Source organism: Erpetoichthys calabaricus, chromosome 13, assembly GCF_900747795.2.
Source record: "Erpetoichthys calabaricus chromosome 13, fErpCal1.3, whole genome shotgun sequence".
NCBI classification, from domain to species: Eukaryota; Metazoa; Chordata; class Cladistia; order Polypteriformes; family Polypteridae; genus Erpetoichthys; species Erpetoichthys calabaricus.
The window spans coordinates 54279144-54297196 of record NC_041406.2 but is presented as its reverse complement, the minus strand read 5'-3'; the positions used below and the strand labels follow the sequence as shown (position 1 = coordinate 54297196).

Below are 18053 nucleotides of genomic sequence, written 5' to 3'. Positions count from 1 at the left end.
TTTCTTCTAACTGTATAATTTAATAGTACTGTATACACTTGTGTAAATAAAATGGGGGGGGGGGGTGTCAGTTCAATAAGCTATTCTAACCAGTGTCGAGTATTAAATCCATTTTGCAAGAAAACTAAAGAAACTTACCTTCAAAAGTGAGCTTTAGCACATCTGTCTCATCACATGGAAACCACAGCTCTGAGTAGGCTCTCTGCATTTCAATTAGCAGAGCGGACTGGAGGAAATGTAGGTGGCCAAGTGGATTACATAAGTCAATATCACAGGATATTGATTAGACATGTCTTGAGCTGCCAGTTACTGCACATTTCCCCCACAAAAGTATGCATCCAATACCAGTTTGAAAAACATTTATTACAAATGACTGCTATTTTATTTTAAATAATACTGTTTGTAACATGGTTTACAATTTTAGGCATATTTAAAGAGGTCAGTTTTATACACTATATAAAACTCTGGTAATATCTGTTAAGTGGTGCCTCTAAATTGGCAGTGTCTGAGTGAATATTGGGGTGATTGTACAGTAGTTAGTCACATTTATCAGTGAGTGGCTTGAATGCTGCAGAACTATGAAACGTATACAGATAGATGAAGTCTGGTTGTATGTTCTCAATCACTACTAATCAACATATCTGAATCGAGTGAGCTTCCTTTTCTTGTTTCATCTGTACATAGTGAAATTTATTCCACAATAAAGATTTTTTCCTTAAAGGCCATAATGAAGAAAAATTTGAAAAAAAATATTTAGCAGTCTTCTTTAGTCCAGGTTGGGAAGGAGAGATTTATTTTATGAAGAAAACAAAAGGACTTCGTTCTTCACTTTTTTTCGAGCTTTCCTATCTGCATTATGGTACAAAGACTTTGGTGGTGCTGAAGTGGTCATACTTGATACCTGTCATTGCCATGCTGCATCTGTCAAGACATATTGCACTACTAGTAGCTTCTGCTAAACAGTACTCTTCCATTGCCGTATTTTTTTTTTTGTACACAAACACAGAAGGTACAGGCTATCATCTTAGACATACCCTGTAAAATGACACCTGCTGCGTAAGAGTGGAAATGTGTAGCTGTGAGGCGACTGCTGCTTTGTGTTGTGTCAATATGATCCTGGACTCCCAGTCCACCACTGTGGAAACACATATTGAATTGATTCAATCTGACAAGTGTATGTCTGTAGCTTTATGTCTTGGGCTTATATTTTCTTTTAGCTTTTCTAGCATACATGAAGTACATGGTATGCCCTGCTGTGACAAACATGACAGAAATGATGACTAAGATACCAAAGTGCTGTGGCTGAGGAGCAGAGATCACCATGATGAAGTGCAGAAGATCCATCAGGTAGTTCATGGAGCTTTGGACCCCATTAACTATACCTCTTTCTGACTCATTAATGTTCTCCTGGAGTAGTTGTGTGACGGTCAAATCGAAGGACCAGAGACCTGTTGAAGGAAACGACAGAATTTTTGAGTCGCTTTAGTTGCACATCCATTTTCTGACCTGCTTATTCCATATCAGGGTCATTGCTATCATAACAGCATCAGGGGAATACTTGGGAAAAACGTGTAATAACTTTAGGCATTATGAAAACATGAATATTCATCCTTTTTTTTTCTTTTGCGTGCCCTTTATTTTTAGAATATTTCATTTTAGTTAGTCAATGGTCTGCCTACTGATGTAGTTAGACTGGGTAATTCATTTAGCTCATCAGAAAATGAATGACATGGTTATAAAAATTGTATAAATGACTTTAATACAGCATTTATAATACTATATAATATTGCATGCCAGTAAGCTTAATGTGCATTACAAGTAAATTAACAGAAACAATTATTAAGAAAAAGACTGAGTAGTACATGTCTGGAACAGGAGTATTAGCAAGTAATCAACATGGGTTCAGTTGCGGATGATCGTGTTTCTCTAATATACTATGGGATCCCTATATTCTATCAATTAAAGGTTGCAATCAGGGAGGTGCGTATGATATTAGATATCTTGACTTTTGATAAGGTACCACATGAAACGTCAGTGATCAAACTTAAAGAAGTAGGAATTCATGGCACAGTCTGTCGGTGAGTACAAAATTGTCAGGGTAATGGGGATAGCTACTTTTTCAGAATTAGGCGATGTTAAAAGTGGAGTCTTTCAGGGCTGAGTTTTGGGGCTACTACTCTTTAGCACACATAAATGATTTGGACAAGAATACTGTATAGTCAAGAAGCTGGTTAAATTTGCAGGTAATACCAAACTAGGCAGAAGGGCAGATAACAGACAGAGACATAGACAGCATACAGCCTTGGTGAGATTCTTGGCAGATGAAATTTAATGTAAGTAAATGTAAAGTATTACATGTAGGAAGTAAAAATCTTAGATTTGAAAACACAATGGGACAAATGAAATGTGAAAGTACGCCTTTTAAGAAGTACCTACCAGTCATAGTGGAGTTGTCACTGTCTACGTCTAGACAGTGGGCAGAAGCGATCATGAAAGCTAATAGGGTGTTAGGATATGTATCACAGTGTGGGAAGTACAAGTCAAGGGAGGTTACTCATAAGTTATATAGCACATTAGTGAGGCCTCACCTGGAGTACCGTGTACACTCATTGTCTCCATATTATCAAAAAAGGACCTAGCAGCACTCAAGCAAGTCCACAAGCCAAGTGACTAGGCTGATTCCAGGACTAAGAGAACAGACTGAAAGAGATGAACCTTTTCAGTTTATGCAAACATGGATTAAGAAGGGACATGATTGAAATATTTAAAATTATGAAAGGAATTAGTGCAGTGAATCCCAGTATACACATGGAATAAATTACCAAGTAGTGTAGTGTAGAGTAGGACTTGATGTTACTTTAGGCAATCTAGGTGAATAGAATGGACAAGCTTGTTGGACTGAATGGCCTGTTCTCATCACAATTGTTCTGTTTTTACATTTAAATGTCAGGAATGTTATTGCTCAGCTTTCTCCATTGAACTTCAGTGACCCACTGATAATCAACAGTTTAGTCCTCTGTGATCTAAGGTATGTTTTTATCTCGACTTGTTTTCTTAACCCTTTGTGGTCACTGATTTCTCGATACTGAATGCAGCAGTATCAGTTCCAAGGCCAACATTACTTGTGACTAGAAGTTCACAGAACTTCTCTTGTACACACATGCACAAGCCAATAACATCTGACAAATAAGCAGTATGTATGGTGTGACGTTTCCCTATCTACCTGGATATACTAAGCTGAAGGCACAAGAGAAGCTACTACAAGGGCTGGCAAATCTAGATGCCTCCTGGCAGAAATATTAAGTATATTGGGGAGCTGACCCAACCTAAGATGGTCAAAATTGAGAAAGATTGTCCCTTCCATTCAAGTGGCTTAAAGGGGCAAGAAAAGGGAATATAAAGTACAGAACAACTGGCAGCTCACCTAAGGTTAAGTTCCATGACAGTTCAAGAAGATGGCTCATTTATTCCACAGAATCAGGTCCCTAAAGGGGGAGATGTAGTGTAAATCTGTCCTGCATGCTATATCACCCATTCTGCTGCTTAGTGGGATAAAAATGACTTCCTCAGATGATACAGAGAGTGCCAGGGTTAAAAACGTCAATTCAGTAATGTAGCGGTTGGGCCATCTGAGCACCCTCAAATGGCCACAATAACAGTCGATGTGTAAACTTGCAATATGAATGGACACAAGAAATATAAGGCTGCAGTGACATCACATACAGTATGATATGCCATTTCATTGACAATTACAGCTGCTCTCTTTTGATTTAGTGTATTACTGCATGTTTTTGAGTAATAAAGGGTTCCAACCACACTAAGCAAAAAAAGTCCAGCAGTCGGGCAAAAGTACTGCAGTGTGGATTAGAAGACTAAATTGTACCTGTCGCAAATAGCCAGGCTTCGCTGGATTATGTCTGCTATCCTTTAACACTCAGGGTCTCAAATATACCTTTTGCACTATCAATATGCGGTGTAGTCTGCTGACTTATAAAAGATATTTGTGTGCTTATAACTCTCATTTAAAGGTCGTTTAATTTGTCAACAAATAATCATTAAGTTAAGAAATGAAAGGTGTTTCATGTGTAAGTAATCAGACCCCACGCATCATTATCTGGATGTTTCTATAACATTAATATCTTTCGGGGTCCCCCAGCTTTGCTTTGCACTCTGCTTAGGAGTAGTTTGTGTCAGTTCTGCTGGACAGACTTTAGTGATTTATTTAAGTTTCTAAGTGCATTTGTTGGAGACCATTTTCTAATTGTGCGACAGATATTTCCATGGATAAGACTTTGATTGGGTGGCTCATGAACATTCAGTCCTTTCCCTCAATAGTCAGCGATCTGTTAACTGTGACCATTGTCCTGCTGATTTTTAAAACTGGTAGTAATATAAAAAAGTGAAAATGGTGCTAAATACAGTAGGTGTCACTTAATGGTAGACATAGCATCAAGAGTGCTTCTGAATCACCAATTACAAATGTTTCTGCATACTGAGGTCAGCATGGAATGTGAATATTTATGTGTCATGGCATACCATAAACAAGACCCCTGCCCCTTGCTTACTGAATTAACACTGCTTACCTACTCTTGCAGAAATGACTCCAAGAAAGAGAAAGGTGATGGATATGTAGGAATTGGGGCCACTTCCTGATGGAACATTGTCAAAGAGTACAGTGTTGTTGGTCCAGTGTATGGATGAGCGGTCAGGAAGCAGTGGTTGATTGACACTTCCATAAGATGGGTAGGTATGCAGCTGCCTCTGTCCTGAAGAGTTCTGGTTGGCAGACGAGTTGGAGTCTATGAGTGGAGATAAAATAGTGAGGTCCAATGGACTGCCTGGAGTAAAGACAGAAACCACACAAAGCATCAGACATGCTAGGTGCAGGCAGCTTGAGATGATTCCTGTGGTCAACAAACCATACATCTTTCTCAGCTTTGTAAACAAGATGGTGCCCAGGAGTCCTGTGATGGCAGAGATTCCCATCAGTAGACTGAGCAGAGATCCACTTATTCCTTGCGTGTAGGCATATCCCGTGGTAATACAGTCAAATCCTAAAACTGTAGTGTAGAGAAACGCTAATCCCATGCCAGCTAGGAACACAGATTGTCTATAATATGCTTTCCAACCATCTCTGCAGGTGTTCAGTAGCCACTTAAACTTGCGCAAACATAATGGAAGGTCAGCTATTTCTCTTAGGTGCAGGTTGATCTGGCAGTTATCATCTGTAAGCACCGGGATTTGATTTATATGAAGTTCACCTGGGGGGAAAAAAAAAACAATTTAAGAATTATAATTTTCTGTCTGTATGATGAAAGTGTTCTCTTGGAAATAAAAAAATTTCTCAAGAACTTCAGAGATGCATTTCCAAGTACTGATAATGTTGATGGATAAAGAAAAGGTGGAAAAAGGTTCCTTTTACTTGATGAAAGTATTCAGGCAATCTGACATGGCAGAGACACTCAGTATATACAGTACTCCAAAATGTCATTAAGTATGTGCTTTACTTTTCTGATAAATATACCGTTTAAAAGAAACATCGCAATTCTTATCATTCTTTTTCTGTTTTTGACAACAGAATTAACCTAACAGACAAAGTGGAAAGATCAAGAAACCGCTATAGACAAGGAAATTGACAACACCCTGAGAAAACCCAATCTTTAACATGGTGAGCTCAGTTCCCTTTTAAAGGTTCTACATACTCTTGGTCTTGATTAAAACTTAAAATGTAACCTGATTTAATATGCTTATACAATTAGAAAGAAGTCACATCACTAGCATCTCTAAAAAAGCAACATTTAAGTATTTTTTTGAAAAGCCTTAGCTTCTAAATCTTAACATACAGAAACAAACACTTCAACAAAGAGAAAGAAAAAAGCTGACAGGAGTTAATATTATAGGATGTAAAACATGCTAGTGTATTTTAGCATATATGATACCAGTTGTATATATAAAAAACACTCTCTATGTATACAGTGCATCTGGAAAGTATTCACAGCGCATCACTTTTTCCACATTTTGTTATGTTACAACCTTATTCCAAAATGGATTAAATTCATTTTTTTCCTCAGAATTCTACATACAACACCCCATAATGACAATGTGAAAAAAGTTTACTTGAGGTTTTTGCAAATTTATTAAAAATAAAAAACTGAGAAATCACATGTACATAAGTATTCACAGCCTTTGCTCAATACTTTGTCGATGCACCTTTGGCAGTAAAACAGCCTCAAGTCTTTTTGAATATGATGCCACAAGCTTGGCACACCTATCCTTGGCCAGTTTCGCCCATTCTTCTTTGCAGCACCTCTCAAGCTCCATCAGGTTGGATGGGAAGCGTCGGTGCACAGCCATTTTAAGATCTCTCCAGAGATGTTCAATCAGATTCAAGTCTGGGCTCTGGCTGGGCCACTCAAGGACATTCACAGAGTTGTCCTGAAGCCACTCCTTTGATATCTTGGCTGTGTGCTTGGGGTCGTTGTCCTGCTGAAAGATGAACCGTCGCCCCAGTCTGAGGTCAAGAGCGCTCTGGAGCAGGTTTTCATCCAGGATGTCTCTGTACATTGCTGCAGTCATCTTTCCCTTTATCCTGACTAGTCTCCCAGTCCCTGCCACTGAAAAACATCCCTACAGCATGATGCTGCCACCACCATGCTTCACTGTAGGGATGGTATTGGCCTGGTGATGAGCGGTGCCTGGTTTCCTCCAAACGTGACACCTGGCATTCACACCAAAGAGTTCAATCTTTGTCTCATCAGACCAGAGAATTTTCTTTCTCATGGTCTGAGAGTCCTTCAGGTGCCTTTTGGCAAACTCCAGGTGGGCTGCCATGTGCCTTTTACTAAGGAGTGGCTTCCGTCTGGCCACTCTACCATACAGGCCTGATTGTTGGATTGCTGCAGAGATGGTTGTCCTTCTGGAAGGTTCTCCTCTTTCCACAGAGGACCTCTGGAGCTCTGACAGAGTGACCATCGGGTTCTTGGTCTCCTCCCTGACCAAGGCCCTTCTCCCACTGATCGCTCAGTTTAGATGGCCGGCCAGCTCTAGGAAGAGTCCTGGTGGTTTCGAACTTCTTCCACTTACGGATGATGGAGGCCACTGTGCTCATTGGGACCTTCAAAGCAGCAAAAATTTTTCTGTAACCTTCCCCAGATTTGTGCCTCGAGACAATCCTGTCTTGGAGGTCTACAGACAATTCCTTTGACTTCACGCTTGGTTTGTGCTCTGACATGAACTGTTAACTGTGGGACCTTATATAGACAGGTGTGTGCCTTTCCAAATCATGTCCAATCAACTGAATTTACCACAGGTGAACTCCAATTAAGCTGCAGAAACATCTCAAGGATGATCAGGGGAAACAGGATGCACCTGAGCTCAATTTTGAGCTTCATGGCAAAGGCTGTGAAAACTTATGTACATGTGCTTTCTCAATTTTTTTATTTTTAATAAATTTGCAAAAACCTCAAGTAAACTTTTTTCACGTTGTCATTATGGGGTGTTGTGTGTAGAATTCTGAGGAAAAAAATGAATTTAATCCATTTTGGAATAAGGCTGTAACATAACAAAATGTGGAAAAAGTGATGCGCTGTGAATGCTTTCCGGATTCACTGTAAATGCAAACTTGAATGCCTATTAAGCAAGACACTCACTGCATTTGGTAGCACGAGTTTGTAGACCCTGAAGAACAGTGTGAAATGAGTTATAACAGCAGGACTGTTCCAATGTTAATAAGTTAAATCTTAGTTTTTTTGTCTAGCACTTGTTCTGATATATTCCTGCTGACTCTCTTTCAGTCTTCCCGCAAATGGATAACATTAATTTAAAGCTAAAGCAGATATCCTTCAGAGTTAGAAGGAGTGGTAACAAATTATTAGTCACCATATAACCCAGTGAAGGTCTATAGAAGGAATCATGAAAACACAAGAAAATAAAAACACTTTTGACAAAAACAGGCCATTCAATTCAATAGAGCTCATCAATCCCTATTCACATAACGTTTTTGTAAAGTGTTAAGTTTGAAGGTCTCAGAAGTACTCATGTCAACCCCATTACTTGGTCATTTATCCCACACATATGTGGTTCTCTGAGTAAAGCGAAAAATTGTCCTTAATCTGTTTTCATGTTGTTAAAGGCATTTTGAAGTAATGTTCCCAGCTGAAATCCTCCGTACTCATTGTTTACCATTTTGAACATCTGCATTATGTCTCCTGTTAGCCTCATCTTGCTTAAGCTAAAAAGATTTAACTCCTTCATTTTTTTTCCTTGTAGCTCATATAGCATAGTCCTGGAACAAGCGTAGTTGCCATTCTTTGGACTCTCTAGTCCTGTGCTATCTTTTTTGTAATACAGAGACAAAAATTGCATAGAATATTTGAGAAGTGGCCCACGTAGTGCATTGTACAGATTAAGAACAGCCCATTTTCATTGGTGCTCAACACATGATGCCTTCGTATGCACTTGTCTATACTCTCTTGATGTGGGCTGTGTTGAATCCACTTAACTCCCAAGTCCTTCTCATATGTTTCAATTTTAGGTTTCAATCCATTCCCCCTGTATATGCTAACCTGTTATTTTTCCTTCCAATTCTTGTTTTACGTTTTCCTGTATTCAAAACATACCGAATTTTAACCATAGTGTAAATAGTTCATAGACAGCACTCAGAATTCACAGGCTGATGGGTCTGTGTCAATTGGCTTTTGTACTAACTTCAAAATTTCATTTCAGAGCATACAACACAATTCTGTAAGAAATCCCTTAATACATTCAGATCAAGGTCTCTTTCCCCTATTCATCTTCAGAGCAAAGAAACATACAACTTGAATATAGAGTTAACAAAACATCATAAAGAGCTGCAATGATTGAGCATGTTCAATCAATTGAGGACAACATTGAAGAATGTCTGCCAGATTCTAAAAAAACACTTCAGATTGCATCCTGAAAGGTTTATATGCCGGGTAGGGTTTGTGTCACCACACCAACCATGTCAGCTTATTGTTACTTCATTATTGCATTTCACAGCCAGTGGAAGTATGTGGTTATTACTCCTGCTATTGAATACTTTTTATAAATACTACAGTTGGAATACCTCAAACAGGCATTTATATTAATATTTACAAGTGGCCGGTTATAGCAGGAGAAATGATTCTTATTTCTATAAGATACAATTACCATATCCTGTGGATTCTTTCATATATATCTCACTTATAAATATCTAAACATTGAAACAAAGTAGCACTCACGTGTTTAGATCATTAGCGCTGCCTTTTTTCATACTGACCTTGAATATTCATCATTTCGAATTGTCGCTCAAGACGCTGAAGTTCGCTTTCACATTCTGTAGGGTTTGATTTTGTGGACAGAGCAGGTACTATTTTATAAACTCTTGAAAGAAAAATAAATTCAACAGTCAAGGAAACCAGGTTCCATCCCAGTATGAATCCACATCCGACCACGTTGGAGGCCAAAGTCATCACTTGACCCACCACTAGAGGAGCCAAGATATTAGTGATTTGGTCAATTCTTCTCATTGTGGCATTCATTCCTGGGGAGAAAGCATAATGACCAATGCAGTTTGATCAGCAGATCCCACATTAAGAAAGATCAGAATTGGGCCAAACGTTCTGTAAAGCAGAGAATAGACCTGAGACAACTTTGTGAAAATGGTGTAAATGCAGGGAACTTGTAAGATGCACCCAAGTTCAGATCATTTTCTACCAGCTTATAATTTGTTTATTGAATGCTGTAATGTTAAAAAATATGAAGTAAATATCAGAGTATACATCTAAGGAGCATATATAGTACATACATATTGCAGTGTTTTGAATTATCTAAAATATAATTTTGTATTACTGATATAGGACTGAACTTAACCCATTGTTACCTCTTCATTATCTCGCATTATAAATGGACACAAGGCTGGAAAGTGTCACAAATGGGATAAAGGCCTGTCATAAACACACAATTGAGGACTGACACTTCCTGAGCCGATCATACAAGGATGTCAAAGACCGTGTGTCCATTTTTCACACAATTTGGTTCAGGCTGTATTCAGTTCTGGTATCCTGTTTCAATAAAAAGTAAAACTACTAACCATTCCCTATGCCAAAACACTAGGTGTTATACACTTCAAAATAATATTAGTAAATATATTTTTAATTAATATTATATATATATATATATATATATATATATATATATATATATATATATATATATATATTAATTTAGAAAATAATTTTAAAATTAATTTTTCAAAATTATAATTGAAATCACAAATTAATAAAATCATATTAAATTCATCAATAAATTAAAGCAGAGGTGGCAAGCAAGGGCAGTGATTACCAATTTGTTGTGCTGAAAAAGAGACAGCAGAGAAGTGTGGTAAACAGACCAGGAGGTGGAAAAGGCAAAAACTTTTGTTTAATAGAACCAAGCAATCACCACCAAAGATGAGCTGAGGTCAAATAAATAAAATGTAACCAATAAAGCCCAAAATGTACTGCAAAATCATTATTTTAGGAATCTTGGATGATATAAAGTAGCATGTAACCTTACATAGTGGTGATCCGCTGACGTTCTGCGATGCGACTTATAGTCCTGATGAGCTGGCAACGGAGGTCGTTGCAAATGACAGCTCTTCTCACAAAATGGCAACATATCCATAAATAAAATAATGATAAAAAATATGTATATGTTTTAAAGTATCATTAACCACAATAAATTAATTAGAAAGTAACAACTCAAAACTCACAAAAATTTCCTAACACACATCTGCCCAAGAGCTCTTGGGGGCATTACTTCGATGCCCATATTGGTCTTTGTCCATGGTGGGCCTGTATAAACTTCCCATCTCTGGTTTTAATCCCATATGTGATAGATGTGCAGTTTAAAGTAAGCATCAACTTTAAATCAGTCCAGTATAAGTGAGTCAGTTATCGCCTTGTGCCCATTACTGCCAGAGTAGACTGCAGCATGAGTTCTGAAAATGGATGGATGAGTAAATTGCAGTGATTTTTCAACTTCTTTTCTCCCTGCCTTTCAAATTGATCTTAAAAACAAGCAGATAAAGGCCTGAAAGAAACTATCCTTTCCTTCATGATGAGTCTTTTGGAATAAATGGGCATGAAGGACTTTGCCAGCGAGCTGAAGCAAGAAGTTCTTGTTGCATTGCTTTCAAGAAAACACAGAAGTCAAGCTTTCAGTCAACAGGAAACACATTCTTACAAAAAAGGTTTACTGGGCCCAATTTATGTACTACGACAAGTGGGCAAGACATACTTGAAAAGCTGTGGCAAAAGTCTAAATTACAAACTGGGCAAATCAGGGTTAAAAATGAAAAAAGCTAAATGTAAGCAGAATGAAAATGACTTACCAGCAAGATGTCCTCTGTTGTAGCCGGTGATGACAATGATCCAGTCCTTCTGAATGGCAATGGTGAGGGCTGTGCTTGCAAGATTCGCCACATCTGCCAGGATGATCACCACCGTATAACAAACCACCTTGTGTGAGTCGTGTGATGCAACACGTTAAACAAGACAATATACATCAACCTCACATCTTCATAAAAGTATTTGAAGAAACAAAGAAGAACACATTAGGCTTATTGACTTATCAGTCATGTGAGGTGTGAAGCAAAGTTTACAAGGCCTACAAATTTAAAACCACACATTTCTTTTTGGACACTTTTCCATAGACATCTGACAATTATTATATGCAAATTATGTGTAAGGTGTGCATTAGGGTTCGGAAGTAAGCACAACAAATGTGAATTTCCCCTTGGGATTAATAAAGTATCTATCTATCTATCTATCTATCTATCTATCTATCTATCTATCTATCTATCTATCTATCTATCTATCAAATGAAAAAAAACAACAAATTCCACTTTCAATGAATCTGCAACTATAATTATTAGATTCAAAATGTATTTCACAGAGATTCTTTATACATCAACCAATTGTGGAATCCTTTAATCAATCTATTTTCAGACCTGATTTGTCCAGTTTAGAATTGTGGGGTTCTGGGTGAAGTATGGTGGTATGGGGTGGGCAGAGCATTTGAATGTAGCACTGTTCACAAGCTAGAAAACAGCCCTGAATATGGTGTCTGTCAATCACAAGGCATGTTTATGCATACCCCAGCCTTATTTATATGGTGCCAATAAGGACTTTTGGAAATGCGGGCAGAAAAAACTAAAGCCAGCAGCCATACCACATGCACTTCAGAACAGGTCATCCACCTGAAGCTAAGCATGTTCACCCTGGCCAGTACTTGGATGGGAGACCATCTAGGAAAAGTTTGGGTTGCTTCTGGAAGAGGTGTTGGTATGACCAGCAGGGAGTGCTTACCCTGTGGTCAGAATGTGGATCCCAAATTTCCCAGTGCAGTGATGGGGACACTGTACTGTAAAAATGGTGCTGTCCTTTGGATGAGATGTAAAATCGAGGTCCTGACTCTCTCTGGTCATAAAAGATCCTTGGGCATCCTTCATAAAGAGTAGGGTGTATCATGATGTCCAGGCTAAATTGCCTACCACAGCCTAGTCATTCTGGCCTCCTAATCATCCCCTGCCTTTAATTGGCGCTCTCTCTCTCACCACTTCATCACCTACAACGTAATAGCACATGTGTGGTGTGTGTACTGATGCAACAAAATGGCTGCCGTTGCATCATCTGGGTGGATGCTGCACATTAGTGGTGGCTCCGCACTCACTGTGTAAAAATGTTTTGAGTAGTGAGAAAAATGCTATTTAAAGAAAAATTATTATTAAACACACAAACAAAGGGTAGAATGTCAAAATTCCACACAGACCCTAAGCTGGGATTTGATCCAACAATTTTGCTTGTGTGAGACAGAACTGCTAAGCAGCGTGCCACTGATCTGTCCAAACAGTCAAACCCTCACCATACTAATTTGAAATTAACACAAATTGTGCTTCATTTGATAGTAGTCAAATTAATCACTTTAAATACTGTTATATGGTCATTTTTTCATACTTTAACTAAGGGGTCTCTGTCAATGGCAAGTGAGGCATTTTTGTACTGTGGGAGCAAAAGCAGTATGTTCACACAATATGGCAAGACTTTGTTAGAATTAATTTTTTTTCCACTGACAGTACACTTGGTCTACCGTGTTCATGTATCAACACAATGGCTGTCCCTGTTATGTTTAAAAGTAATCGATCTGGACAAAGCTAGGTAGAGATATTTTCTCTGTCCAGAAAAAGTTTGTGTTACAGTCCTTTGCATCACCCTGGGACCTCTGTAAACTGATTCTATACAAGTGTGTATGTGTGGTGGACTGACATCCCATTCTGGGTTGATTTCCCTCGTGTTCCTGATACTACCTGAATAATCTCTGGCTTCCTGCAACCCTGTAAGGCAGGGGTTCTTAAACATTTTAAACTGAGGACCCCCAAGTAGTAGATTGTTACCGTACTAGGATCCAATTATCATAATGACACTAGAATCATAAAGAGGCAAATAACAATGGCAATGTAATTTTTGTTTACTTTAAAGCTAATTTTACTCACATGAATATTATTAAAAGAGGAAAATGGGGACTAACATATTGTTAAAACAATACTATTTATCCATATTCCAAATATGTTTATTCAGTGCAGTTTGATGGGGCAGCTGACCCCTATCCTAGAAGCCATGGGGTGCAAAGCAGAAATAACCTCTGGTCAGGATTCTATCCCAATGATGAATACACAGACACACGCAAAAATACACGCTAGGGCCAATCCACCTAACCAACATGTCTTTGGATTGTAGGAGGAAACCCCCATGGACACGGGGAGAATATGCAAACTCCAAACTCCACACAGAGAGCATCAGAGGCTTGAAACCTAAAACGACTATTATCATTCAAAACAAATAGCTTTCCGAGGTATACCACTACCAGTGGAAATTCTCAGTTTAAGCTTTAGTAAAGATGAGAGGGGGAATTTTTATGGCATAGTATGAAAGGTCACTTACTTTTGTCATTTGACTCATGGTACCAGTTAAGAAATTAAGTAGTTGAAAAGATAATTAATCAATGCTGTCTATTTAACTTGTCTTAAACAACATTTAAAAACAACACTTTTCAAATGAGCTCCATCATTAACAGTACATTATTCTAAATGACTTTGCGAATAGTTTAAAATACTCCAGTTTCCATTTAACGGATCAATTAACTGAAGAAAGCAAAATTATTCCTAAAGTATATACACTGTGTGTACTTTATATGGGTGATAGGATAAATCTGGCTGAATAATTCAGTGAACAGTCCAGTTTGAAATGTTTATCGAACGATTTTAAAATAGTGTAACAAGAAGGAATTCTTCCTCTCCAAGGTATATTCAACTTAGTACAATGTCTTCTTTGCTCCTTTGTTGCAGATTTAGATTCAATGAACGCCATGAAGGTGAACACTAATCAGGAATGACCACTGAAACTTCATTTAGTATAAAACACTGTCATGGCACTATATATACCATCATTATATTGAATCACTCATCACAAATCCCTGAAATATTTCAAATTTGTGGCATGGTGGCTTCACCTCACAAGCGTATCTGTCATTTCTTCCTCTCTCCCGCTTTCTTATACGTGTCTTTACTGTCAGTTTTCTCAGTTTGATTGTGAGATGGAAGGTGGGAATACTTATTATATTCCAGTGCCACAGAAACAAAAGCTCTCTCTGATGTATCAACAGCATTGTTTCACATGCTGCACTGCCTCAAACAGTATAATGAATAGTGGGTGGCTTATCATTCGATGCAGAATTCACGCTTGGACAAACTTGGTTAATTTTTCCGCAGACATGTTCACTACTGACCCATAGTTTAAGAAACACTACTGGAAGGTTGTAAAAGTGGATGGATGGACAGCTGACTGTGATTTTGATTTAATTGCAGTTGCACACTCTTTCAAAAGTATGGCTGAACTCTAGTCATCCACATCTACAGCAAGATGTTTAAATGCCACCCTAAAACAAAGTAATACTGAGAATCACTAGTGATTTAATCACTAATTTAATATAATTTAACTAATTTAATTTGATTTAATCACTAGTGATTGAATGATACATCATTCATAATAATATAACAGGAGAGGGAAAATTAGTTATAATGATATACTACTAGTCTATTTTCAGAATAAATGTATTACTTGTAAAGTCTCCCTTTAACATGGGATGTTTACTGTTCATCTGAAGTTATTTCTCAATTCTGTCTAATGGGAACAGTCCAAATGAAAGAGGTAAATACTGGCTAGAATAAGGATACTCACAGTTAACCAGCCATCCCAAATTTGCTCGATCCAGTATTTGTAGGAGAACACCACCATCAACACAATGCTGCACACTGTGACCGACACGTTCTGAATAAACAGTGAGGCATGGGCCACTGGAACAGTACAAAGAGGACCGAATTACACCACTCAGAACAAAGAAGACATTTGCAGTATTGCTGAGGCTATGTTACTTAACTGTTTTATAAAACCAAAACTCACAAATTGTAAATATTATAATCCAAAATTAATGCTAACTTTATATTATGTGCCATTCAGATAAATGACAGTGTTTTAAACTCTTAACAGTTAAATATATGGTGAGAAAAGAGTATCCATTCACAAACCTTTATTTCGTGGATTTCTGTCCACCCAGTCGCCAATCAGTGCACCAAACAGAAGAACTGATCCTGCCATCACTAAGCCAAAGACTGCAGTTAGCAAAAGGCTGTGCCCATAGAGCTCAATCAGAAACACAGAAAGGGCGAAATGCCACATGCGGTCACCCTGTAAAAATATGAAGAATTATTTAAATTGTGTAATTGCAACTATATGTTTTGGAAAATATGTGCATTTATGTAATTTAATCATAACAGTTTAAATCACTCTATGCTTAGAAATTCTGAAAGACTGAATATTGTAAAATATACAAATGGCTGAGGCGTAACACTAAAATCTATTTGTGTAACTACTTACTTCAAAGAACCTTTTTAACACTACAATATTTATTTTTTTAAACCTACAAAGATTTTTATAAACCTGTCTTAATATGATGAAAGACTTGCATTCTGAGCAACCAAGAATTTCAGGCTAGCTTCTAAGTAGCAAGCTAAAATATTAGTGTTGACTATTGCTTCAAGTACTTTGGTATTTGGACCTTTGCAAGGCTTTTTATTCAAATACAAGTCAATCCAGAAATAACAAGGTTTGTTTTGTACATCTGCCGCAGTAGCCATTGGTTTCTGTTCCGGGGCACAACTTGAGTCATGCCATTAGAGCAAAAAACATCCGTCTTAGCCAATCAAGCCAATGGAGAACTTCTCTCACTCAAGTGGACTGTTTGGGTTTTGACTATGAGTGCTCATCTTAGAGTAAGCTGAGTTCACACTACATTGGTTTCCAAAGTCAGATCATTCTGCTTCATAAAAACCGTAATACAATGGAAAAAAGAAAGAAAATATCTGCCCTTAATTAAGACTGTCATATGTTTTGATTTGAATATTCTGTTATATTGATGTAATTGTCATTTGTCTCTTTAGAAACTGAAAAAAATGTATAATAATGTTTGGAATTTTTTTAATTAAATGTATTAAAATAATTTGTCTGCTTTGCACAGTTAGCTTGTCTTTTAGGCTATGCTTACTATTTTGGAGAAATTAAGAAAATTTACAATGATGGGCTACTTCATCTTACCCACATCGACAAGGCACCACTGACATAAATAAGAAACTTTGGACCCTTGAGGTAGATTAAAGCTGACCCTGAAAGAAAGAGACATGAATGAATATTAAGTAGTATATAAAAACACCTACATAGACTATACACACACATCCATTTCTCTGTCTCTCTTTTCTCTTATCAGATGAATGTTACACAGTCTGTCAAATTTTTTGCTCTAATGTACAGTGCATTCAGAAAGTATTCAGACCCCTTCACTTTTTTCACATTTCTTTATGTTGCAGCCATGTACTAAAATTGTTTAAATTAATTTTTTCCCACATCAAGCAATGCTTAATACCCCAGAAAGACAAAGTGAAAACAGGTTTTTAGAATTTTTTGCAAATTTATTAAAATTTTAAAAACTGAAATATCACATTGACACAAATATTCAGAACCTGCAATGACACTTAATATCTGGCTCAGGTACATCTTGTTCTGTTGGTCATTGCTGAGATGTTACTACACCTTGTTTGGAATCCACCAGTGGTGAGTTCATTTGATTGGACATGATAAGGAAAGGCACACACCTGTCTATAGAAGGTCCCACAACTTACAGTGTGTATCAGAGTGAAATCCAAGGCACAAGGTTGAAGGAATTGCCTGCAGAGCTCAGAGACAGGATTGTGTCAATGCACAGACCTAGAGAAGCCTACAAAAATCCTGCAACATTGATAGTTCTCAAGAGTACAGTGGCCTCCATAATTATTAAATGAAGTCTCGGAAAATCACAACACTTCCTAGAGCTGGCCACCCGGCCAAACTAAGCGATCATAAGCAATAATTGGAGTTGGGCAACCAAAAACCTGATGATCACTCAAGCTAAGCTCTAGAGATCAGTGTGGAGATGGAAGAAACGTCCAGGACAACCTTTACTGTAAAGTGGCCAGACAGAAGTCTCAGTGGCCAGCCACAGCCTAAACCTGAATCTAACTGAATATCCCTGGAGAGACCTGAAGTAGCTGTTCATCAGTGGGCTCCATCCATCTCAAGAAGAATGGCAGAGAATCTCCAAATCCAGGTGTGCAAAGCTTGTTGTGTCATTTCCAAAAACACTAGGCAGAAATTATTACCAGAGGTATTTGAGTAAAGGCTGTAAATACTTGTGCCAATGTAATATTGTAGTTTTTTTATTTTTAATACATTTTTGGTTTGTAATTTAGGGGGTCTTGAGTTTTGCTTGATGTGGGGAAAAAAATTGAAACAATTTCAGCATAAGCCTTTAACATATCAAAACGTGAAAAAAGTGAAGAGGTCTGAATACTTACATACACATACAAACATATTATATATAAATATAAATAGGATATCTATCAACGCAAACACGTTTATCATTATGTG

General features: G+C 37.6%; 1 protein-coding gene across 1 annotated transcript; it reads right to left on the bottom strand.

The window, feature by feature from the left end:
- Nucleotides 1-381: 381 nt before the first annotated feature.
- Nucleotides 382-15774, bottom strand: si:ch211-254p10.2 (solute carrier family 40 member 1). The gene is made up of 6 exons (XM_051936025.1): nt 15623-15774; nt 15276-15391; nt 11372-11498; nt 9278-9541; nt 4584-5261; nt 382-1448 (listed from the first exon to the last, which is right to left on the bottom strand). Exons 1-6 carry the CDS (start codon nt 15771-15773, stop codon nt 1189-1191), a joined length of 1596 nt encoding a protein of 531 aa, XP_051791985.1. The 5' UTR covers nt 15774; the 3' UTR covers nt 382-1188.
- Nucleotides 15775-18053: the final 2279 nt, after the last annotated feature.